This window comes from Micromys minutus (genome assembly GCF_963924665.1).
Source record: "Micromys minutus genome assembly, chromosome: 18".
In the NCBI taxonomy this organism is placed as follows: domain Eukaryota; kingdom Metazoa; phylum Chordata; class Mammalia; order Rodentia; family Muridae; genus Micromys; species Micromys minutus.
In genome coordinates, this window is record NC_137953.1 from 12,898,385 (window position 1) to 12,923,748 (window position 25,364).

Genomic DNA, 25,364 nt, shown 5'->3' on the forward strand with positions numbered 1-25,364 from the left:
TCCCAGCATCCACATAGCTGCTCACAACTATCTAACTCCAGTTCCAGGGAAGATAATGCCCTCTTCTGGCCTCTCTGGGCACTGCATGCAGGTGGTACACACACACACACACACACACACACACACACATGCAGTCAAAGCACTCATGCATATGATACAAAATAAACACATTTTTCAAAAAAATATATTTTAAAAACTGAAAAATGTGAATGACAGTAAAAGTCTTCCACTGTGCTAAGTGTAACTAGAGAGCCTTCCTAGTAGCACTTTGGTGGCTTGCTGCTCTTGCAGAGGAGCTGAGTTTGGTTCTTAGCACACAGAGTAGCTCACCACTGCCTATAAGTCTGGTACCAGAGGATCCAACACCCTCTACTGTCTTCTGCACGCACACACATGCATGAGTACACACAAACACACAAATATACATGTGAATAAAAATGTCTCTAGAGAACGTGTGTGTATACGACACAGTCAGTAGACATCTCAAGCCCGCCTTAAAGGTCTGCACCTCAGGAGAGAGAAAGATTTCACTCTGGTGGACAGAGTTCATGGACATGCAAGAGACGTCACCAAGATGTATGAAGTGAATGTTGTCTCCGTGCTTTCTGGAATAATATCTCCTCTACAGTCAGTGGAGCAAAGGGTGGTTGATTTTTGTAGCTCCACCACGTAGGAAGCACATATAGCCGCCGTAGAATGTGATTCTTCTAGACATCTGGGCAAAGAACATTGACAACCTCTGTAAAGGACTCAACGTCTACACACCATTTTGAGTATCCGTGATTTAAAAGAGGGAGGTAGAAGAAGCTGGTTTCAAACCTCATAGACGACTTTGAGAAGACCCAGACTTCTGTGCAGGGAGGAAGTAGAGATGTCGTTTTTAAAAACCAAGAGAACTAGAGTTAGAGGCGCCTGGGAGGTTGGGGAGGGTGGCTCATCTGCTACCAGCTCGGGATTAAACCCAAATTGCTTCTTATAGCGCAATGGGTGTGAGGTTTCGAGATGGAAACTTCTTCTGTGAAGATACTTTGAAGACTGTGGAAGGAGATTAAAATGTCACACAAGTAACTGGAGAGCTCACTCAATGGATAAGAGCATTTGTTGCTCTTACAAAACCTCTGAAGGCCCCTGAGAACATGTCACACACACACACACACACACACACACACACAGGGGGACAAATAACAAAATAAAATAAACCATCACACAAACTTGATTGACTGAGAAAGATTTGAGAGAACTGACTCCAATTTTAAAAGATGTTCTGCGATGGGTGAGATTCTGCAAGCAACGCCTCAAGCTGCAGAGAAATCTCTTGTAAAAGAAAGAACCAAGACTTGCACTGAACGGTTGTCTCTACGGCCCCCACCCTGAGCCGTCAGCAGCCGCCAACACCAGGACCCCGTGCTGGTGAAGACATTGCAACTCAGCAGGCTCACATGATCATTAGCAATTTCAGCAGTGATGTTCACAATTAAGGGATGTGCATTTTTAGACATGATGCTACCTGTCACTCACGGTACAGACTAGCACAGAGTATAAAATAATCCCCATGTGCCCTGGTAAACCAGAAGCTTGATGTAACCTGTCTCTGCATTAGCCACCTTGTTCCGGCGACCTGGAGTTAGACCTGAGATGTCTCCCAACATGTTTATGGATAGCCTGCTAATAAGGGGTTAATGCTCTTAACACTGGCTGGGGAATGGTCACATGTATCTGTTAACATCCAAAACACTGGGTTGTATGCTTTAGATGCTCCAATTAGATGATGTGTGATTTGTATGCAACAAAGTGTTTGAAAACATAGTCTGAAATCCCGGCATCTGTTTAGCGGATGTCAGAGAACTAGTTTTAGCCTGTAATCGTAGTTAATCTCTCTCTTTGCTATTTAAAAGAAAAAAATTAAAAAGCTCTTCAGCCTTAGCCTCATGTAAATGCTTCAAAAAGCATTGCCAGGAATAGCAATGGAGACTTTTAGGAATGTCTGAAATAACTCCAAATACATTTTTCACAGCTAAATTGTGTGTGCATGTGTGTGTGTGTGTATGTGTGTGTGTGTTCTTAACGGGTTTTCTTTTAAGTTATATGTATGTTGGGGGAGTGCATGTGAGTGTTTGCCAAGTCCAGAAGAGGGTGTTGGATCCCCTGGACCTGAAGTCACAGGTGGTTGTGAGCCATCGAACAATGGCTGCTGGAATCTGAACTCGGGTTCTCTGCAAGACAAGCCAGTGCTCTTAACCTCCGAGCCTTCTCTCCATCCCTGTAAAATTAAACTCGCACTTGTCTTGGTGCTGATATTACCCCTCTGTTGGGTTTTCCTCACCCTTCCAGGCTGAGACCGTCTTAGACTCTTTGGACTATAGTTGTATTTGAGAAAAAAAATGCCATTGACCATAAAGGTCTTTTGAAGCTGAGAAGGGGTCGCCGGGTGTTTCGGGAGAGCCTCCGTGCGTGCAAACGGATTTGACTTTACTCCGCCACCGGGTCAACTCTGCTCTCCGCGGTGTCAACTTGAAAGTACCAGCTTGTCCTTTGTTCAGAGCCATCCCCTGAGAACCCGGGCTGGCACAGCACTCTGCCTTTCGCTAGCTTGCTTACTTCCTTGCTTTTAAGACAAGGTAGCCTAGGCTGGCTTTGAACTCAGGATGCTCCCGTCTCAGCCTCCTCCAGTGGTACCACACTCATCTTTCCTGCTCATGTCTATTTCACCATTTCTTACTAGTTAAGAACATGTCCGCACGTGTAGGTGAACACAGGATGAAGGCCAACACAGAACGCTGGGTACCCTTTTCGGATGCTCTCCTCCCCTTGAGATTGGCTCTCTCACTGGCCTAGAGCCCAGTGCTTTTAGTTAGGCTTCTGGCCAGCAAGCTCCAACCCTCCTCCTGACTCTGAAAGGTGTGCACAGCCACGCCCCAATCGTTCCACTGATGCTGAAGGTCGCAGCTCAAGTCCTCATTTCTTGCACAGCCCGCGAGCCATCGCCGGGGCCCGAGAACGGCTGTTTCTAACACGCAGTTAGTTTCTGTTCCCCCTAGACAAGGTGGAAGAGCACGCCGCTGTCTCTGTGAACTGCTGCTCACGTTCTCTTGGTCCCCCTGCAGGAGCGCCCCCCAAAGCCGGAAGCCCCCTGGCTGTCCATTCAGACGTGGTTCTCATGCTGTGACCTGGAAGAATCATTTCCGATTTTTGAAGGACTTACAAAAAATATACTGTTGCACCCCATTTCTGTATGCTTAGGTAAGATGCCCAAGAGTCCTTTCTCCAACGTCCATACTTTTTGCTTTAAAAATATATATATATTCTCTTTGTTTGTAAGAAATAATAGGTGAATTGTTTTTACAAAATCTTGAATTGAATGCTTGGCCCATAAATTTAGAATATTTCATGACTACTTTACATTGTGTGTGTGTGTGTGTGTGTGTGTGTGTGTGTGTGTGTGTGTGTGTGTCTAAGACCTGGAACTCAATTTGTAAACTAGTCTGCTCTCAAACTCATAAAGACCTGCCTGCCTCTGCCTCCACACCCAACTAAACATACAACATTTAAGCATACCAAAGCAGTAGCAAATGGATCGGGTCGGATCAGATCAGATCAATCTGCACTGAGAGATTCTCCCCTCCACTCTCACAGGAGTGCAGTCACCTTCAGCTGATGAGCACCCTATGTGCACACCCACACCCCATGATCACCGCCACCCTATGCGGGAGTCAGAAACTCTGCAGAGGTGACACTACCCCAGGACCACTACCCTAGTGTCACTCAGTTTTGAAGTGTCATTGGCTTTTTGCTGCTATTAGGCCCTCAGAAGATATGCTCAGCAACCCAGCTCCAGGGGACCGATGCCCTCTTCTGACCTCTGTAGACACCTGTACACACGTATGCAGATACCCTCACACACACAGAGATAGATAGATTCCACACACATAGATAGATAGATAGATAGATAGATAGATAGATAGACAGATAGACAGACAGATGGTAGATAGATTATAGATAGGTAGGTGATAGATAGATAGATAGATAGATAGATAGATAGATAGACAGATAGACAGATGGTAGATAGATTATAGATAGGTAGGTGATAGATAGATAGATAGATAGATAGATAGATAGATAGATAGATAGATAGATAGACAGATAGACAGATGGTAGATAGATTATAGATAGGTAGGTGATAGATAGATAGATAGATAGATAGATAGATAGATAGATAGATAGTAAAAATAAATCTTTTAAGAACTAACTAGCATCCTAACCCTCAAATGAGATGCCACCTCATTTCTTGGGAGCATTGCATTGTTGGAGGTGATACGGGAAGGATGATGTCCTGCAAGTATCAGGCATAGGATGGTATATGTCAGTTTATTCATCTATCATTTATCTCAATCGAATTACATATGCCAGACCCAATCCTTCTGTGGAAGGCTGATAGATGTGTGCTAGTTCCTTTCATTTCTTTTTAGATTTATCAATTTTTGTGTTTCTTGAGTGTCTGTGTCACATGCACGTGTGGCGCCTACAGAGGTCAGAAGAGGGCACTGGGTTCCCTGGAGCAGGAGTTATGGATAATTGTGAGCCCCCCTGCACGAGCTGGAAATTGAACTTGGGTCCTGTGAAAGATCAATCAGAGCTCTTAACCTCTGAGCCACCTCTCAGAGTCCTGTGTGTTTCTAAATGTTATTGTGTCTTTTCTGCTTTTCCTTCTACCTCCAACAGGGACTGTTTGATAGATTTCATGTTATTGGACAATATATGTGTTTGTTTTGTTGCACTTTTATTATGTAACTTATATTTTAATTGTTAGAACTTGACCTGTTACCTCACTTAATCATGATTAAGTTCTGTCTTTACCAGGGTTACTCTAATCATTTCCAATTTCCCTTTTGCTTAATATGATATTTCTGTGCATTCCTTTATTTTTAGCATCTCTGTTTGTTTGTTTATAAGTGCTTTGGCGGTTGGATTTTGTTTTGCGACCTCCTTTTAAATTCTTTGCTTTCTAACTGTTTGAGTGGGGGAGGGGTTTTCACACTTGTGTCCTAAAAACCTGTCAGTGAGGTTAAAAGAATGTGTCTTCTTCTAGCCAACAACACGTGTTTATTTCATTTCAGAGTCAAAACTGTTTGGACTGAAGCATCTTTTCGAATTGTCTTTCCAGGCTCTTTCGAGACTTATATTAACCCACAGATCTGGGACGAGTACCCGAAACAGAAACAGGAAGAAGACAAGGGCCTCGTGTGGGGCTCAGACTTCAGCTCTTTCCAGAAGCTGCTCCTTGTGAAGTGCTGTAAAGAAGAAAAGGTGGGTGGTCTTGTTTAGCTAAAGGACAGTGCCGCGGCACTCCCACCAAAGATCATCAGCTACTTACGAGTCAGTCCAACTCAGGAGTCAGCTTTAAAAATAAAGATGATGGTTTTGGCAGATCGTGTTTTCCCTCCAGGATAAGAAAACAAGCCAGCTGAGAACTTGGTCACCTCCTGTCACCATTTCTCATGTGAGACTGGGGTGTGATGGAAGGTTTTGTCTGGGAATTAACCTTAAAAACAAGAGGAGGCACTTAAGGGGGAAAATATCTAGCGCCCCCTTCTGTCCTCTAAGATATGGGCACTCACATGCGCATGCCCACATGCAGACATACATATAATCAAAAGGTAAATTTGTAAACAAGTTATTTCTCAAAACACTAAAGCACAGAGCACCCTCCTCTTAGGAGAGAGAGAGAAGTGGGGCAGGAACATAAAGGATCCTCCACCCAGAGCACTTCCTTTAACGCTTTCTCCCCTTTCTGACTCTCAGGTGGTGTTCGCTCTTACTGACTTTGTGATAGAGAATCTTGGCAAGCAGTTCATTGAGACACCTCCTGTGGACCTGGCCACTCTGTATCAGGACATGTCAAGCAGTACCCCACTGGTGTTCATCTTGAGCACAGGCTCCGATCCCATGGGCGCCTTTCAAAGGTTTGCCAGGGAGAGCGGGTATGCAGAACGGTAAGATCACACCACAGGGTTACACTTACCTGTGGTTTTTATATACATGTGTTTAGACATGTGTGTAGATATATATGTAACATGTATGTGTATCTCTGATGTGGTTATCGTCATTATCAACATTTACCCTAAAGTGTTCCTGTGCTCCTCCCCTGTGGAACAGAGCTTTGCCATTCAAGTAACCTCTGCTCAATAAATAAAGGGGTTAGTCCTCAGTTATTGTTAAAGAAGTCTAAGAGCAGGTGTGAATTTCATCTGAGCCAGGAGAGATCCCTGATATTAAAATACAATCTAATGGAAATCTATTAGAACCTGGGTAGCACTTAATACATGATTAACAATCACATAGTCATACAAAGAGTGAGCCTTGCTCCTTCCATTCAAACACATTTAAGAACAGGATTCTTTGTGTTCTTACAATTTCATCTTTCTCATGATGAGCTCTAGTTCAATGGGATCCCAGTAAAGGTGTTGGTACAGCCTAGTCCCCGGACTGAGAGTTACAGAAAGATGATGGATCTATCACTTTAGTTAGGCTTCATGATTTGTATTCATTGGGCTTCTGCAAAGAATAACAGAATCATAGGCTACTGATGTGGGTGGCACATGAGTGTGTGTGTGTGTGTGTGTGTGTGTGTGTGTGTGTGTCTGTGTGTGTGTGAGTGTGTGAGTGTGTGTGAGTATGTGTGAGTGTGTGTGAGTGTGTGAGTGTGTGTGTGTATGTGTGTATGAGTGTGTGTTATTGGTTCTGTTTTTCTAAAGAACTCTAACAAAGGGTGTGAGGTTTCTTTGGAGGTGTGAGAACATTTCTGGAGTGAGCAGACACTCACTAGGTATCCAACATTGTGAATGTACCACAAGACACTGAACTACCCACTTTACAGTGGTTAAAAGGAATGAATAAGTATTCCAGAAGCAAAACAGTGTGAGATGATATGTTTAACACATGTCAAGACGTGCCATATAGCATGTTAAAAAGAGTCATTTAGACTTTATGGTCCTGATCAAAGCTAGATAAACAGATGTATAAAAGAAAATACAAAAGTCAGAAATGCACCCACCTATTTTGGTACACAATTTATGATGAAAGTGACACTTTAGAACGAAGGCAAATTCTCATCCTTAGACAGTGCATAGCCATATACATAAAATGAACTTTGACCTGCACCTCATCTTGTTCACATAAAGTGGTCCTGGTAGCTGGTAGATTTAAACATAGTAGGTGAAGTCATAAAATAGAGGAGTAATATAGGTAATGCCATCTGATGTAGAAGCATTTCTTAAATAAAAGGTTACAAGGAGAGGTCATTTAAAAGAGTAACAAGTCTCATTCTGTGATCCTACCACTCAGGTGAAGAAAGAGAATTTCAAATTCACGGCCAACCCAAATGATGCAATGAGTCTAAAACCCACTGAGCAAAGACATTTACAGCCAAGCTTGATGACCTAAATTCAGTCCCCAAGTCCCACATGGCACAGAGAACCAGCTCCTGTAATTGTCCCCTGACTTCCACATGCACACCATGGAACCTAAGCACCTGTGCACATACATGTGTCCCACAAACACCACACGTGTACAGAGAATATAAATAAATGTAATTTTTAAATTAACTAAAGTATCTGTGCCGCAAGAAATCCTTGTGCTGTTGCTGCTCACCCAGAGTGCAGTCGATTTCTCTGGGACAAGGGCAGGGCCCCATTGCTGAGAAGATGATCAAGGATGCAATGAAGTCCGGAAACTGGGTTTTCCTGCAGAACTGCCATCTTGCCGTTTCCTGGATGCTGGCAATGGAGGAGCTGATCAAAACCTTCACAGACCCAAGTAAGTGGTGCGCATAGCTCTCAAGGAATGGCCCCATCCTCACACAGCTTCTCTTGTCCAGACAGTCTAGTGGCAAACCCCCATTGTAGACCTCGAGCCCTCTCCTCTTGAAAAGAAAACCCTGAACAAAGGGGAGCTTGGATGAAGTCCTACAGTGCGGATTCAGAAATAGGCCTTTGGACTCCCAGTAAAGGCATGGCCCACTGAATCGTTTGCTTCACACAGTGTCCTGTGGGAAGGCACCTCAACTTGAAATGCAGCTTATAGCTGTGATTAAAAAAAAAAAAAAAAAAGAAGTAGAAAACAGTCTTGCACCGAGAAAAGACGTCAAATCTCACCCTATAACACAAAAGTACAGACCTCAGCATTGTGTCCCCTTGCTTGAATCCCTGCACTTGAGAAGGAAAGGCAGCAAGACCAGAAGTGCAAGGGCATCTTTGGCTATTTGGAAAGTAGCCAAAGTAGCTCAAGGGCAGCCTGGGCTACGAGGCATTCTGCCTAAAATAAAACAGACCAGAAATAGAGCGGTACAGGACTGGGTATGGTGGTGCACACCTTTAATCTCAGCACTCAGGAGGCAGAGGTAGGTGGATCTCTGTGGGTTCAAAACAAGCCAGGTCTACATGGTAGACCCATCTCAGAACAAACAAACAGACAAACAAACCACACAACCTGGAGATCGTGGGGAGAAATACCAAATGGCCTCAGGTGTCCAGGACCCTTTCTCTGGGTCTTTGCCAACAATAGCAAGCTTTCAGGGAAGGGAAGAGCCGCATGACTCTTGCCTCCTTCCCTCACGGCTGCTCACAGAGGAGACAAGCTGCTTCCTTACAGGGTACCCAACTGCTCTGATCACTTAGTCACTGTTCCTGAAAGGACCCTCCATTCCCAATGCCATCTCTATGTGTTTCCGTGGAAAGGATGAGAGGGAAGGGACTTCACTTCCAGTGACAATGACAAGGTCTTCGCTACAGGGTGCAGCATCACAAAAGCAGTTCTTGGCAGTAGGGCTCCTTCAGCTTCCTGCCAGCACTACAGGAGGCCTTAGCAGGGCGGCAGGAGGTAGGCATGAGGTCCCACCCCTAGCTGAGGAGCTCCTGGCAATTGACAGCTGCTGGAACAAGGAGGGTTGATGCTCGCTGAGTGTAGCCCTACTAAGATGGCCGTAAAGGGCCAAACATCCAAGAGCATTTGGGCAGCACAAATTGGGCTTGTTATGTGGATTTTTTTTTTAAAAAAGGACTCAGGAAGGGGGTTACAGGATATCTGATCACACTGTGAACACAGACATTTTGTTATCTACCAGAAAAATCTGGTTTTTAAACTGTGGTGTGGCTCAGCCCTAGCACACACCTCTAATCCAAGAGCTCTCTGCTCAAATCCTGTAAACAGAGTTAAATAAAGTCAAGCATAGGTCAGGAGGTGGAGCAAGAAACCAGTTGGCAGGAAGCAGACATAGGATGGAGGAAAACGGAGAGAAAGTCAGGAGGATGGATGGAGACCAAGGAGGTAGAAGCTTGAAGGAGGTTTCTGAGGCGCAATGAGAGAGAGATGCTGCCGAGGAGAAAGGTCTCCTGGATGCTTTCTCTGCCTCTCTGAGCTAAGCAGGCTTTCCTCCCAGCGTCTGGCTCCTGACTCTTCACTGGTAAATCTAAAGCTTGAGATTTTGTTTAAAAAAAAAAAAAAAAAAAAAAAAAAGATAGTGGGAGTAATGGTGGCTCACACACCTTTAACCCCAGTACTAGGGAGGCAGAGGCAGGAGGATTTCTGTGAGATCAAGGCCAGCCTGGTCTACAGAGTGAGTTCCAGGACAGTCAGAGCTACACAGAGAAGCCCTGTCTCAAAACAACAAACAAAAGACTCCAGAGGTTCGGAGAGGAGTTTGGGGAAGGGCCGAAAATAGTCAAAACACACATAAAATTCACAAAGAACCAATAAAAATATATTAAGTAAGTAAAGAGAAATGTTTTTATTGATATGTCTAGCATCTTTATTGAAATGTGTCAGCTTCCAGACTACCCAGCCCAGCTGACAGGAAGTTCCACTTGATATGCCTGAAATGTATAAACTGAGTCTTTCGATGGCTGTCTCCGTATTGTTTTCTTTCCCTGGAATAACTGCCTCTTGTTTAAAAAAAAAAAAAAAAAAAAATGCTCCTCCAAGCTATGATTTTCCTTCCTGCTGTTTTCCTTTGTTTGAAACAGATCAGACAATCAAGGACACTTTCCGGCTTTTTCTAAGCTCCATGCCCTGTTCCACTTTTCCGGTGACAGTCCTTCAGAACTCTGTCAAGGTAAAATTCGACTACCGCTAGAGTATGAGAGCGTCCGTCTCTGAATACCCCACCCAGGGGCTCCGGCCATCCCAGATTTCGCAGAGAGCCACATAGGGGACTGTGTGGCTGGAGTGGGAAGGTGGGAGACAGTAATAATTCTTTCAAATGGGAGCAGGAAGGGAAGTGATTTCCCAAGATGGTTCTTTTTGCCTCTCCTGGCCTCTTGGCCATTTAACAATTCTGACCCTTCCCTCTGCAAGAAAATGCTACATGCATAGAGTGGTGAGAATAACCTCTCCTGGAGCTAAGGGACTGTCTCAGCTTTGGACAGACAGGAAGGGTTTCAGGGAAGAGGGAAATCTCTGCACATGAGAACCCAGAGATGCCTCTCTCCTCTCTCCCCTCCCATCATGGGACATCGTGGGACAAAGCCTACAGGACTGCTCTGTACTTTGAGATGACCACAATATCTGCTGGACACTTACTAAGCTTTCTTGACTCATATCTTATGGATAGAAAAACCCCCACATGGAAATTTTTGTTGTTCTTGTGATGGTGTTTCAACCATGATGGCTCTGAAGAACCTACCGGGCTCTGTTCTCCATAGAGTGTGGTTGAACAAGACAAAAAGGAGGGGCACTAAGAAGATGGTTCAGTGAGTGATAGCACTTGGTGCACAGACACAGGGACCTGAGTTCAAAGCCCAGCACCCACATAAAAAGTCTGTTATAACATGCATGCCTGTAGCCCCAGGGCTAAGGAGGACACAGATGAGAGAATTACTAGGAGTCGGCAGTCTCTAATCTTAGTTCCCAGGTCAGTAAGAGACTCTATCTCAAAGAAATAAGATAGAGAATAATAGAGTAGGCTTCCTAACATTCTCCTGAGCAACATACATGTACACACAAGCTCACACACACACACACACACACACCACAGAGTATGTGATACCCTCGTGGGTATCAGTTACCCACATCCCAATGGCTTCAGTCTATGTGTGCTACCTAGAAATAACTCAGCGCCATAAAAGTCACCCTCTCTGCCATGTATGCTGTTTCCACATCAGGTAACCAACGAGCCACCAAAAGGCTTGCGTGCAAATATCAGGCGAGCCTTTACTGAAATGACACCTTCGTTTTTTGAAGAAAATATACTTGGAATGAAATGGAGAAAACTAATATTTGGCATTTGTTTCTTCCACGCGATTATTCAGGTATATTCTCCACTCTGCCTTGCTGACAGATTTGCTCATTTCTGTTTATTTGTGTGTGTGTGTGTAAGTGTGTGTAAATCACATTGGGTGGGTGCTCAGGGACTACCAGAAGAGGGAGCTGGATCCCCGATGCTGGAGTTGGCAGTAGTTGAGAGCGACCTGACATGTGTCTTCTGGAAGAGCAGCAAGCACTCCTAAACCTCTGGCCATGTCTCCAGACACCGACTCTGCTTCTGCTTTTCAACAGCAGTAAGGACGTGCTTAGGATAGAAGCGTGTAAATAGTTAGGATGCAAGTGAAAAACTGAAGATGGCATCTGAAGCCCTAAGGGCCCATTCTGTGTTGAAACCAAAGTTCATTTAGCTCAGCCACCAGTCTCTGCGCTTCCTTGCCTTGGCCGCTCACAGCTCTTGCCTCTCTCCTGATCTACCTGGGGGATACCATCGCCCAGATGAACACCCGAGGTCCAGTTCAACAGCTTACCTCTGCCTCACACCCCTTAATCTGCTTCCCATCCAGAAGCTAGTCCCAAACTTGGTGGCCCCTTCACTCAATAGCCTACACTGAAAACTCCAAAGACATTTTTGTTCTTTTTTCACCCACATATATTTTGCCAATCTTTAAGTTCACCTGTTTGGTGGTGGTGGTGGTGGTGGTGGTGGTCTTGAGGCACAATCTCCACACTCAAACTTGCCACACAGCCCACGCTTTTCTTGAGTTTGGGGCCCTCCTGTCCTAACCTCCCCATTGCAGGGACGACAGGTGCATGTCACCATACCCAGTTTGATACATTTACTTTCCCTGTGGTCACCTACTCCTGCCTGCTCCTTCAGATGAGTTCTGCCATCTTTAAGAGACCAGAGCCCTAAACCCTATGAGAATAACTTTCAAACCAGCACCAGTTTCCTTCCATCTGTTCCATGCATTTCTTAGTCTGTTCCATGCCCAGTATCCTTGACTTCTTGGCTGTTTGCTCATCTCTAGGTGCTATTGATTAGACTAGCTTCCTGGTTTTCAACTCTGTGAGCTCTACAGAGAGTCACTCAGGGAAAGGGATGGGTGTTGATGGATGATATGAAGTAAATAAACAAAATCAATTAAACCAAATGATCTGAAGAGATCATAGATGGAAGCTCTGTACCACTCCCGAAAGCAGCCAGGGTGCGAGATTGTCTAACATTTAGTAAAAGTTTGATCTACAGCAGAGAACCTGGGACTAACTTCTGACCCAGTGGAAATGTTCCATCAGTTTGAAATTAAGAAATTGGGGGGGGGGGTAAATAGTAAAGGGAAGGGGGATTTCAGTGTGGAAAGTAAGGAGATGAAGATTATGATAATGTCTACCCATTTCAGTTGTCTGTAATTTTTTATGTCACCATGGAAAAGTCAGTGGTTGACCAACAAACATGGTCTGCCATGACAACAAGGCATAGCCAAGCTCCTTAAAACAGTAGGGGAGAGTTCTGTGTGCTTAATTTCAGTTGCAGCTTGACACAACCTACAATTGCCTGGGAAGAGAGTCTCAATGAGGGGTTGTAAACATCAACTTGGCCTGAAGCCACATCTATGGTAGACTGTCTTGATTACTAATTGATATGGAAAGCACAGCCCACTACTGGAGGCACCATTCCCTAGGCTTGGGTCTTGAGTTGCATAAAGGGAGTAAGTTGAGTATTGTCTCTGCTCTTGCCTACACATGCAATGAGACCAGTCACTTCAAGTTTCTGTTGCCATGGCCTCCCCATAGTAATGAGCTGTAACCTGGAGTTGAAAGTATAAATAAACCCTTTCTCCCTTAAGTTGCTTTCTGTCAGAACACTTTATCATGGTGATAGGAATAAAACTGAGACAAGGATTCTCTCTTTCTCCCCCTCCCCCATTTCCCTTTCTCTTTCATAATTAAAGTGTATTTTTATGCCAAACTCTAGGTGAAATTTTTTCTATAATTTGATTTTTTTTTTTTTTTTTACCCTGCAGAAAAGTTTTGTGTTGGTTTGGTTTTGGTAGATCTGTCAAATGTAAAAGAAAGACAAATTCTCTTTTAGAAACATGGGGACCATTAAATGAGGACGTGTTTGGCCTCCTTGGTAAAGGCCTAGCTGAACCAAATGATTTTAGTTGGCTACAGTAGAGAGATGCCTATTATTAACAAAAGCTTTTATTTTTCAATAACTTCTTTGTCCTTAAATAAAATTAAGTTCATCAGTTTAGCTCAGGATGTTTTCATCTTCAATTCTAGGAGAGAAAGAAGTTTGGCCCCCTTGGCTGGAATATCTGCTATGAATTTAATGACAGTGATAGAGAATGTGCCTTACTGAACCTCAACCTTTACTGTCACGAAGGAAAGATCCCCTGGGATGCACTAATTTACATTACAGGTCAGTATGTGCATGTGGTCAGGGCATCTGGCCGTGGAGCAGAGCTGTTGACTTGCACCTCCCTAACCCCTGTGAAGACTGTGTTCACCCCCAGTGTTTAATGTTGGCAGTGACAACGGATGTCCCCACTGCGAACATACAATAGTGACAAACACTTCATGCAGATATCTGCACATAGAAAATTAGTGAGACATTTCTCAGCAATAACAAGTCCAAACATTAGTGGGGGGGGGGGGGCACGCGCACATGTGTGCATCAATGGTGTATTGCATACCATGTGTGTGATTATACATGTGTGTAAATGTGAAATCTAGAAGCACACAGTATATTTCTCAATCATTCTTTACCTTACTTTTTTATTATTCTTTGAAAATTTCATATACATATCCAATGTATCTTAATAACATCCACCTTCCTCTTCTCCCTCCTACTCCCCCTATTCAGAGGGGGGAGCCATTTTTCTTTGGGGTGTGGCCACTGGTCGGTTTCCACTTTTTTGAGAGGGTCTCTCACTGAACCTGGAGCTCACCTATTTGGCCAGGCTGACTGTCCAATGCACCCCAAGGACCCACTTGTCTCTGCCCTTCTGCAAGTACTAGACATAAGTATCTAGTATGTATAGACATAAGCCATCAGCCCTGGCTTTTACATAGATGCTGGGAATCCAAACTCAGTTTCCCACCCAGGTATAGCAGGCACTTTACTGACACCCATCTCCTCAGCCCCAGGCATACTTTAAATATTTAGCATGAGCCAATGTGTTAAGGTCTTACATCAACCTTGACAGTTTCCATACACAAAATCCTACTGGGAACACTCTGGTGATAAATAGAAAAGTATGTCAATGAATCTAGAGTCCTCCCAAGGCATATCCACATCAAAAATCATTCACTGTAGTCTGAACAACACTGAAGCATGCTGGGTGATGCTTCCAGAGAGAGAGGGGGGGGGAGAGAGAGAGAGAGAGAGAGAGAGAGAGATGGAGAGAGAGAGAGAGGAGAGAGAGAGAGAGAGGAGAGAGAAAGAGAGAGAGCGCGCAGCTATAACTTTGAATTCCCTCTGACAGACAAGCTCTCTCTTTTTGTTGGGATCCATCTTTACAACTTCCTGGTTTGGTAGCAATCCTTTATGAGGTGTGTACAGATCGACTGTCTTCCTGCAAATGCAAGGTTCACTTAATGAGCCCAAACAGAAGCTCATGGAAAGAACACTCAGGAATATTCTCAAACAAAGGAAAGGCGAAGTAAAGCCCAAGGCTTTTAGTTTCTGTATTGAAAACAAAAAAAAAAAAAAAAAAAAAAAAAAAAGTAGAATTCTTGGAACTGAAGAGATGACTCAGCAGCTAAGAGTTGCTTTTGCAAAGGATCCAGGTTCAAGTCCCAGCGCTGACATAGGAACTCAAGACTGCCTGTAGCCTCACTTCCAAGTGATCTGACGCCCTCTTCTGGCCTCTGTGGGCTCCTTCATGCACATAGTGCTTCTAAATTCAAACAGGATCACAAACATACACATTCAATTTTAAAAAGTAGGGCTGGAGAGATGGCTCAGTGGTTAAGAGCACCGACTGCTCTTCCAGAGGTCCTGAGTTCAATTTCCAGCAACCACATGGTGGCTCACAACCATCTGTAATGAGATCTGATGCTCTCTTCTGGTGTGTCTGACGACAACTACAGTGTACTTACATATAATAAATAAATAAATAAATAAATAATTTTAAAAAGTAAAATAAAATGTTTAGGGTAGCATACACATATCAGATTTTTTTTCTGCTTTTTAAAACTTGACTTATTATCTTAAAGGGACATAGCAACTATTTTTGATATCAACTAAATGCACATATAAATACAAACTTACTAGAATTTGGGTGCATTTGTTAATGTAAAAAAACAAACAGTAGTGTGATTTAAAATGCAAGCTCCCTCTCAGGTGAGATCACCTACGGCGGAAGAGTGACAGACACCTGGGACCAGAGATGCCTTCGCACTGTCTTGAAAAGATTTTTCTCTCCTGAGACACTGGATGATGGTTATACCTACTCTGAATCAGGTAAACGGCTTTGGGGGAGAGAACCCCTTTCCCGAGAAGCCTCAGACAGCGTCTTTCAGTTTTTCAACAAGGCCCTCAGTCCATCTTCAGAGCTTCATCCCAGCCCCGTGTTTGACTGTCAAAGCTTGATAGAAACAACACAACACTGTAAATTAACTCTGTATTAAACTTGATTGAATTATATCTAAATGCATTTTCAGAGCTCTGGGCTAATGTTTTCTTAATACAATTACAGAACACTTGCACTACAAAATATTGAGTACTGGGGAAGTATGAATTAGAAGTAACTGATTTTGAGGCAGACAGTAGGTAGACTTATGACCATGGTGTCGGTCCCCCCCGAGGAAGACTGATAGCCACGGTGTCAGTCCCCCAGAGGTAAACTGATGGCCACAGTGTCAGTCCCTCAGAGGAAGGAATTCTGTTACTACAGTACAAGCTCACAAACGTTTCTATTGTCAAGTTGCTAGACACTGCTTCAAGTCAACCATGTGTCTTGTCATCATTAGCCAAAGGGCAGCAGCCCTATATTTCAAGGTTTTGCAAATGTGGCCCTTGATCTGGGGGATTAGAATCTGTTTATCAAACCAATGCAAAGACAGTTTCTAACATGAGCAGAAATCTGGATTCCTTGGTGAGTCTCACATCCCAGCATCCATAGTCCTTCGGACGTGATACTAATCTCTGCTGCTCACAGCCTCAAGAAAACTCAGTGACACTGTGGAGCTGGGACAATGGCTGAGTGGATAAGACCGCAAACTGTCCTTAGAGAGGACAGTGTTCTGTTCCCAGTGGACAAGTGGTCTCTTCCCAGCGCCAATGTTTGTTGGCATGCAAACACCTGTAACTCCACCTCCAAGGAACCCAACACCCTCTTTCTGGTTCCCACGGCACGTGCACTCAGAAGAGGCACACAGATACAGATAATTTTTTAATTAGAATAAAAATCAAGCCAGGCAGTACTGATCCATTTCATACACATCTGTCTTTGGTGATTTTTTTTTTTAATGGCAGGCATCTATTTTGCTCCCTTGGCTGACAGCCTCCAAGACTTTAAGAACTACATTGAAGATCTACCTTTGATAGATGATCCAGAAATCTTTGGGATGCATGAAAATGCTAACCTAGTTTTCCAGGTATGTGGTCTTTCTGCTTAGTATATATGTGTGTGTGTAGAAACTCAAAACAGTCCTCTGCCACACAGCTCTGTAGGCTATAATGCCTTCAGGAAACAAGTAGAAGACTGACTAGCCTTCTTTTCAATAATGGTTTCAATTCAGCCTGGTACCTTTAAAGTTGTTAATAAGACTCATCTCCCAGCAGTGTCCAGAATCCGTCTGGGCTCCATCCTCTGAAAAGATAAAGATGGTACCCTCTGATGCTCAAGGAAAGTTAATACAGCCAGACACAGCCTTGACAGAATCCTAAGGATGTGCGTGTGTGCATCCTTCACAGACTCCTAAGGCTGTGCATGCTTGTGCATGAGTGCATGCATACGTGTGTGTTCCCTTCTCCCCCACACTGGACACATCTGGCTCATGTTACACAAAGGTTATGGATATGCATGCTTAGATCAAAGCCATTATCAGTGCCCAAAGTGCCTCTTCTCAGCCCTTGGATTCAGATCCTGGCCTTGAACTCACAGAGCTCTGACTGCCTCTGCCTCCCAAGTGCTGAGATTAGTGCCACGGCTAAGCCGATTGTGTTTTTAACAAGGTCTCTTTCCACCAGATCCCCCCTGGAGGAGTGGTTCTTTTCTTCTGATGGGAGAAGGCTTTCTTTCATGTGAGAGGTTTTTAACTCCTGTTTTCAGGAAGGAAGGAGAAGTTTGGAATCTCCATCTCCCATCTGTTTTCAAGTTGCCTTTAGATAGAGAAGAGGTTTTGAATCAACTTGGATCACTATGAAGTAGTATGGTCTGCTTAGGTTACGTAACTGCCCCTTTTAATCACTGTGGTTGTCTTAGTTAGGGCTTTACTGCTATAAACATACTCTTTTAAAGGAAAACATTTAAGTGAGGCTGACTCACAGGTTCAGAGGTTCAGTCCATTATCATCAAGGCAGGAAGCATGGCAGCATCCAGGCAGGCATGGTGCAGGAGGAGCTGGGAGTTCTATTCTTCATTTGAAGGCTGCTAGGAGAATACTGACTTCCAGACAGCTAGGAAAAGGGTCTTAAAGCCCACACCCACAATGACACATTTCCACCAACAAGACCATGCGTACACCAACAAGGCCACACCTCCTAGTCCTGCCACTCCCTGGGCCAAGCATATTCAAACCACCGGTGGTCTTAACACAAAAGATTTCTTCTATGCTTAACAAGTTATATTTAAATAAATGCTTAGTAAGAACCAATAAAGGACTGACTAGGACAGGAAGGGGGCAAATCTGCAGGCGGGTGACATCAGCCCCCTCTGCTGTCTGAGCCTGGCTCTGTCACCCCAGTGTACTGAGGTGGACATGGAGAAGAAGTGAGCTGTTCTGAGGACGGACTTTAATGTTTCTATGAAGAACAATCAGATAACAGCCAACCAGGAGGGCAAGGCAGCTGCTACCCCACGTATCAAACTCAGTGAGTGCTGTTGGTTGTCTTTCTGAGCCACTTGATCAGCCTGATGAGGTTCCTCCTCGTGCCTGACAAGCACTCCTTAGAGCCATGTGCTGCTGAAAGATGCTCTCCTGGAGAACCATGTCGACCAGAAGTAGAAGCAGCCCTGTGTTCACACAACTGCTGGGCCTGTCACCCTACTGGAAAGGTTGTTCTAGTCTGTAGGGGAAAATAGAAGGGAGGGAGATGCCCTAACGACACGGTTGAGTCAAGCCAGTTAAAGTGGAAACCTGCCGAACTTCCGGTCCAAGCTCAGGGATGTCCATGTTGTGTCCAGAGATCCATGGGAGACCATGTGTCATTCTGACACAGAGGCGAGGAAAGACGAAGCTGAAGTACTCTAAGCTGGGTGAGCCCAAGCTAGAGTTGCAGGCCAAGCCCACTAATTGCCTCTATGCTGGGTAAAGTTAATCAGATGGTTATTGACGATGAAGCAGTTTTTGCCTTCCTTTCTAATAATTGAGCATAAGGTCTCTGGTCAGGAAAGATGGATAGGTCTGGAGATCTGCTGAAGAGCATTGTGTATGCATTCAACAATTTTGTACACTTAAATTTTGATTGAGCCCTTGGTAAGATGACTCAGTAGATAAAGATGGCTGCCACCAAGCCTAATGACTTGAGTCCAATCCCTAAAACCCACAAGGTGGAAGGAGAGAACTGACTCCAGCAAGATGTCCTCTGACTTCCACTCACATGTCACGGCATACGTGTGCACCCGTACACACACACACACATGCACGCACACACATACACACCATTTTTTAACTTAATTCTTTTTAGTTTGGTTAGGAGAATGCTCTCATATAGTATTCACACTAAGGCCTTTGTTTTTGGAGACTTCCCTTATTATAAACAATACACATGGCAAACACCATCTTGACTCCATCTTTCCTGTTCTCTCTCTCTCTCTTACCACCTTTGCAGTACAAAGAGACCAACACTCTAATCAACACCATTCTTGAGGTTCAGCCAAGGTCCTCCTCTGGTGGCGAGGGCAAAAGCAACGATGAGATTGTCCAGGAGCTCGTTGCTTCAATCCGGACCAGAGTCCCAGGTAAGAAATACTTGCTGGCATCTTCCCATAATGGAGGCTTGCTTGAGAACTAAATCGTAAGCAGATGTAGAGGCTTAAGTTTTTTATAGGTTTTTCTTTCCCTAGCAAGCTTGCCTCATGTGGGGCTCTCCATTTATGTCTAAAGATCGACTGCACCCAAACATCCCACCTGCAGGGACCAGAAGAAGCCCCCTGGCTTACAGCCCACATAACTCTAGCCAGGCTTTGCTCTGAACTCTGATTCTAAAGTCTCCCAGCCTGTGTCATCCAATACAGGAGCTGCTGGCCACGTGTAAATACATCCCACACTGAGCCCTCGGTTGCACTGAGCTTTTTAAGTGCTCAATATTCCCAGCTCTGCCTCTCATTCTAACAAAGACAGTGTATCTTGTGTGGAGTCAGAGGATGATTTATGGGAGTCAGTTCTTCCCCTTTTCTGTGTGTGTCTCAGGGATTGAACTCAGGCACCATTACCACTAATCCATCCCTCCAGCCTCAAGAGTATTGTCTCAAGCCCCTCCCACACACACCACCGCCACTGTCAGACTGACTCACAGGAGCCCCTCACCCAGATCCGATGATTCAGTCACTTCTGCCTTACCCACTTCCTCTCAGCTCCTCCCTGTGATTACCCAGACAGACAAGGAACATGCTGCTCTATACTCTGTCTGGACATGCATGCTTCCATAGTATCCCATCCTGTGCCTCCTTCAATCTACCTACCTGTGTCCATCTCCCCCCACTGTGTGTGTGTGTGTGTGTGTCTCCCTCTCCCTCTCTACCTCTCCCTCTTCCCCTCTCTTTCTTCCTCTCTCCCTCTCTCTCTCTTCTCTCTGTGTCTGTGTCTTTCTGTGTCTCTGTGTGTGTCTCTCTCCCTCCCTTTCCCCTCCCTCTCTCCCATCTCTCTTTCTCTCTCTCTCCTCTCTCTGTGTCTGTCTGTGTCTCTGTCTGTCTGTCTCTCTCTCTCTCTCTCTTTCTCTCTCTCCTCTCTCTGTGTCTGTCTGTGTCTCTGTCTCTTTCTGTCTCTCTCTGTCTCTGTCTCTCTCTCTCTATGTCTCTCTCCCTCCCTCTCCCTCCCCCCCACACACACATACACACACTTTCCTTGATTGCCATTCATTGAAGCCTTATCTTTGTACTACTGTATAAACACAGGTGGATCACCAAAAATAATAAAGATGTTGTCAAATTTAAGCTCTGTCTTTAGTGATGGGGGAAACTAACTGTGGGCTGGGGAAAAGTGTAACAAAGATCTAGGCCCAGTGAGATGGCTCAGTAGACAGAGTGCTCATCTGGTCAGTCTGACTCCCCCACAGTGCACCAGTGTTCAACCACAGCACTCCCGTGAAGATGGACGGTGAGAACGGACTCCTCACAGTTGCCCTTTGACCCTCCCCCACAGGCATGGTATGGCATGCACACACCAGAACTCACATGTCCTACGGCCTGACAAGCCAACTGTGTGTGTTACAGAATCCCTGAAAATGGAGGGCGCTTCCGAAAGCCTTTTTGTCAGGGACCCGAAAGGACGCCTGAATTCCCTAACCACCGTCCTTGGCCAGGAAGTGGACCGGTTCAACAACCTTCTGACGTTAATTCACGTATGAAAACTTACTTCCGTCATGGTTGCTGGGCAGCCAAGCCTTGTAGAAAACTCTGTCAAAACATAAGTCTCTACCCCCGTCATCCCTAAACTTCCATTTGGCTGTACGGACTATTCCTCAGACCCAGGTTTCTGTCCCCCCTTATTCTAACAATGACTGTGTGACACCGCAAACCCTCAAACTCCCCAGTGGCCTACTTTACATCTTTAAAGTTTGGTCAAGGCACTTGACATTTTCTGGGACCTCAGCACTCAGTGAAGAGTTGGGGGTAAGGAAGCAGTTCGGTCAGTAAAGTGTGCCTCATAAGCACGGTGGCCGAAGTGTGAACCCCAGAGCTCACTTTGGAGGGAAAAAGCCTCAGGCAGTAGCACGCATTTGTGATCCCTGCTCTGGGAAGCAGAGAGAAAGGTGGATCCTTGGGAACTTGTTGGCCAGCTTAATGATTTCCAGAATATTCCATCTCCCTCCCTCCCTCCCTCTCTCTCCATTCCTCTCCCTCTCTCTCTCTCCCTCTCTCCTTCTCTCCCTCTCCCTTTGTCCCTCTCCCAAGAGACAGCTCATCAATTTAGAGCTTTTTTTTTTTTGGCTCTTCCAGAGGACCCAAGTTCAATTCTCAGCACCAACTTGGCAGCTCACTACCATCTGTAAATCCAGCCACATAGAATCAGATGCCCTCTTCTGGCCTCCACGGGCACCAGGCACACATGTGGTGCACAGATATATGCACGTGCAAAACACTTCAACACAGAAAATACTAAGCTAGATAGATTTGATTTTTTAAAAGGTGAAGGTGGTGCCTGGATAATGATATTTGAGGTTGTCTTTGCCACATGCGTGCACACATGCATGCTCAGACACATACATGTAAACTGTGAAAGCCACTGTCCTCTCCGTCTGATAACTACTCCTGAAATGTGCACCAATCTTTTCCATTTTCCACCATTCAGATTTCTCTGGAAACACTCAACAAAGCCATTGCTGGACTCGTGGTGATGTCCGAAGAAATGGAGAAAGTGTATCAGAGTTTCCTCAACAACCAGGTTCCCTCTCTTTGGTCTAACACAGCCTACCCATCCCTGAAGCCACTGGGATCATGGGTCAAAGACCTTATTCTGAGGACTGCGTTTGTGGATGTAAGGGGAAACTTCACTTGTTTGGGTTTTGATAGATTTGACTACGCGGCTGTTCCCTAAACTCTCAAGGAAGCTCTGAGTAGCAATAATCAGGAATCGTTTGATTCCAAGAAACAGAACCTTCCAGAATGGCTTCACTTCAAAGCTCTTAAGCAGATTATAATACTATTTTCCCTAGGCTCTTATCTCTATATTGGTTTTCAGCTCCTGGCCATTCGTGAGGTTTTAGTTGCAATGTATGGTCCCAATGGAAGGGGCAAAACAGCATTTCTCCCTCTCCAGCCAGATGTACCTTGGCTGCCCAAGCCTCTTGTCCCTTATGGCTCCAGGCTTGCAGTCAAGGCTGGGAGATGAGAAGTAAGCAGTAAGAAGATGAGGGGTGGGGTGTAATTCAGGATTCCAGCAGACACCACCACTCCCCTCCCAACACGGCTCTGACTTAGATGGCAGACGCCACCTCAGAACCAAAGTGCCTCATAAAATCATGTTTCTCCCCCAGCTGTGGCTCAAAAGAGGACAGCCCAAATCATTCTGGATTTCCGGGTTCTTCTTTCCTCAAGGATTCCTCACAGGTACGGGTTGCCTCCCCTAGGAAAGGCTCACAGGAACTGCTGTGGTTTGTAGGAGCTGGGGAAATGGTGTGGCTGGCCCTGCTGATCTAGGGCAATCTGGGATTACTCATCCTCCATCACCAGGGAGAGATGAGGGAGGGCAGAAATAGGCACTCCCTGGTGATCTGATCCTTGCCCTTCCCACATTACTATGCGTGAGTTTGATTTAGGCTAAATCCACGAATGGATAGCTATTGACACAATTCTCCATGTATCACAACCCTCCTGTCTTCCTGTGCCCCCCCCCACCCCACCCCACACCTCACCCCTGCACATGCTTCAGCTCTGAGCAGCCTCCTCTCTCTACAGAACAGTATTTTGAGGCAGAGTCTCTTGTAGCCCAGACGGCCTTGACCTCAGTGCTCAGCCAAGGCTGACCTTGGACTTCTAACCCTACTGTCTCCTCCTCTCCAGTTCTGGGATTGCATGCATAAACCACATGCCCCAGTTCCAGGCAGTTCTGGGAACTGAACCTAGAGCTCTGTGCATTCTAAGCAAGCAACATTCCCAGCCTACGGTCACTCTTGATATTCCTGCATCAGACCTAGGGGGTTTGGTCAGAGAGTCCCGGAGGGATCCAGGCCTTGGGGTGTCTGGGTACCAAATCCTCAATTTGTCTCATTCCTAATCCCTAGCAAACATCCCATACAAGTAAGCTGGACAAATCCTGAAGTAGGGAGACTTGTCCTAAAACTCCCACTACTTTCTCTTATGGCAGGGCAACATGACACAAACTTAGTCTCTCCCTGTCCTTTGTTGTTTGGTTGGTTTTGGTTTGAATTTTGTTGGTGCTTTTTGTTTGAGTTTTTTTGTTTTCGTTTTGTTTTTGGATGGTTGGCTGGTTTGTTGGTTAGTTGGCTGGACAGGTTGTTGTTGTTTATCTGTTTTTCACGGGGTTTTTGTTTTGTTTTGTTTTTTGAAGACAGGATCTCAACTATGTAGCCCTTGCTAGCCTGAAACTCACTATGTAGATCAAGCTAGCCCTGAACTTACAGAGATCTGCCTGCCTCTGTCTCCCAAGTGCTGGGTTTAAAAATGTGTGCCAACACACCCAGCTTGTTTGTTTTATAGGTGTATGTGTGTACACATGTGAATTCGTGTGCATGCACCTGCATGTGCACACTTAAGCAAGTATTTGTATATGCGAATGTGCAGATGCCTGTGGAGGCCAGAAAGGGGTGCTGGATTCCCTAGTGCTGGGTTTATAGGTGGTTATGAGCTGCCTGATGTGGATTCTGGGAACTGAACTTGGATCTCTAAAAGAGTAACAAGTGCTCTTAACTACTGAGCCGTCCCTGCAGTCTCCTTAATCTCTTAAGGAGACTCTTCTTAATCATGACATGAACTCATTCGTCCCTTGGGTCCTTCGCCACTCCTGCCCCCGTGATTCAGGCTTCTGTGCTCTATTCCATATAGCTTGGGTTTCTTTTTAATTCTTTTCCTTACATTTATTTACTTACCTACTTATTGTTTGTTTGGAGGGAAGCCATGCGAAACAGCTGTGGAGGTCAGACAACCTGCTTGAGTAGGCTCTCTCCTTCCACGCTGTAGGTTTCAGGGATCAAGCGTAGGTCATCAGGCTGGGCAGCACGTGCCTTCACCTGCTGAGTCAATCCGCCAGCCCTGACTGGTTTTTATAAAGAGGAAGATCTCGAAGGCTGGCACAGCCCGGGTTGACAGGAGAGACATAGTACCTGTGTAGCAGCAATGTGCTTTGAAGGACCCACCTTTCCATATTTTCAGGAACTCTCCAGAACCACGCTCGAAAATATAATCTGCCTATAGACGAGCTGAGTTTCAAATATAACATGATTCCGGTCTACCGAGATCAAGCCATGGTGATCGAAGCAGCCAAGGACATCCAATTTGGAATGGAACTGCCCATGGACAAGGAGGTATTGTCTACCTGACTACATGGCAAAGAAGCTTCTGTCCCACTGTGGAGGGTTCAGTCTCCCCTACCCCGCCACTGTCGTTTGCAAGAGCGGGAGGAGAGAGTGGTACTCATCCCCCAAGGCCAGCTACTCAGCAGCAACTGGGTGGGAACTTCTCAGACACAGTCCAATCTATAGAAACATTTTCTGCATAGAGCCATATGATTTAGACTCAGACAGCAATGGTCTCTGTCTTAGTCAGGGTTTCTATCCCTGCACAAATCATCACGACCAAGAAGCAAGTTGGGGAGGGAAGGGTTTATTCAGCTTACACTTCCACATTGCTGTTCATCAGCAAAGGAAGTCAGGACTGGAACCCAAACAGGTCAGGAAGCAGGAGCTGATGCAGAGACCATGGAGGGATGTCACATACTGGTTCACTTCCCTGGCTTGCTCAGCCCAGGGATGGCTCCACCCACAATGGGCTGGGCTCTTCCCCTTTGATCACTAGTTGAGAAAATGCCTTACAGCTGGATCTCATGGAGGCATTTCCTCAAGGGAGGCTCCTTTCTCTGTGACAACTCCAGCTTGTGTCAAGTTAACACAAAACCAGCCAGTACAAACTCCACCTTACAGAGGCAATGTAACAAAACATGGAGGGCAAGAGTTTCAGTATAAAATAACCTTGAGTCTGAATGCTGGCCCCGTGAGCTGAAACAAGTGCTCACTAATCTGAACTTGGATGTCCTCATCT

At 45.3% G+C, this 25,364-nt stretch overlaps 1 protein-coding gene across 1 annotated transcript in view; it reads left to right on the forward strand.

Moving 5' to 3' along the window:
- DNAH6 (dynein axonemal heavy chain 6) overlaps positions 1-25,364 on the forward strand; it is a gene marked incomplete at both ends in the record, with an annotated part of 168,476 nt that overhangs the window by 137,529 nt on the left and 5,583 nt on the right. The window contains 14 exons of the mRNA XM_080932360.1: positions 3,105-3,240; positions 5,162-5,304; positions 5,800-5,990; positions 7,652-7,812; positions 10,017-10,105; positions 11,154-11,300; positions 13,540-13,678; positions 15,605-15,724; positions 16,739-16,860; positions 19,259-19,388; positions 20,862-20,989; positions 21,940-22,125; positions 22,625-22,697; positions 24,480-24,631. Coding sequence (XP_080788486.1) covers positions 3,105-3,240; positions 5,162-5,304; positions 5,800-5,990; positions 7,652-7,812; positions 10,017-10,105; positions 11,154-11,300; positions 13,540-13,678; positions 15,605-15,724; positions 16,739-16,860; positions 19,259-19,388; positions 20,862-20,989; positions 21,940-22,125; positions 22,625-22,697; positions 24,480-24,631 — 1,917 coding nt within the window. The remainder of the gene's footprint in view (positions 1-3,104; positions 3,241-5,161; positions 5,305-5,799; positions 5,991-7,651; positions 7,813-10,016; positions 10,106-11,153; positions 11,301-13,539; positions 13,679-15,604; positions 15,725-16,738; positions 16,861-19,258; positions 19,389-20,861; positions 20,990-21,939; positions 22,126-22,624; positions 22,698-24,479; positions 24,632-25,364) is intronic.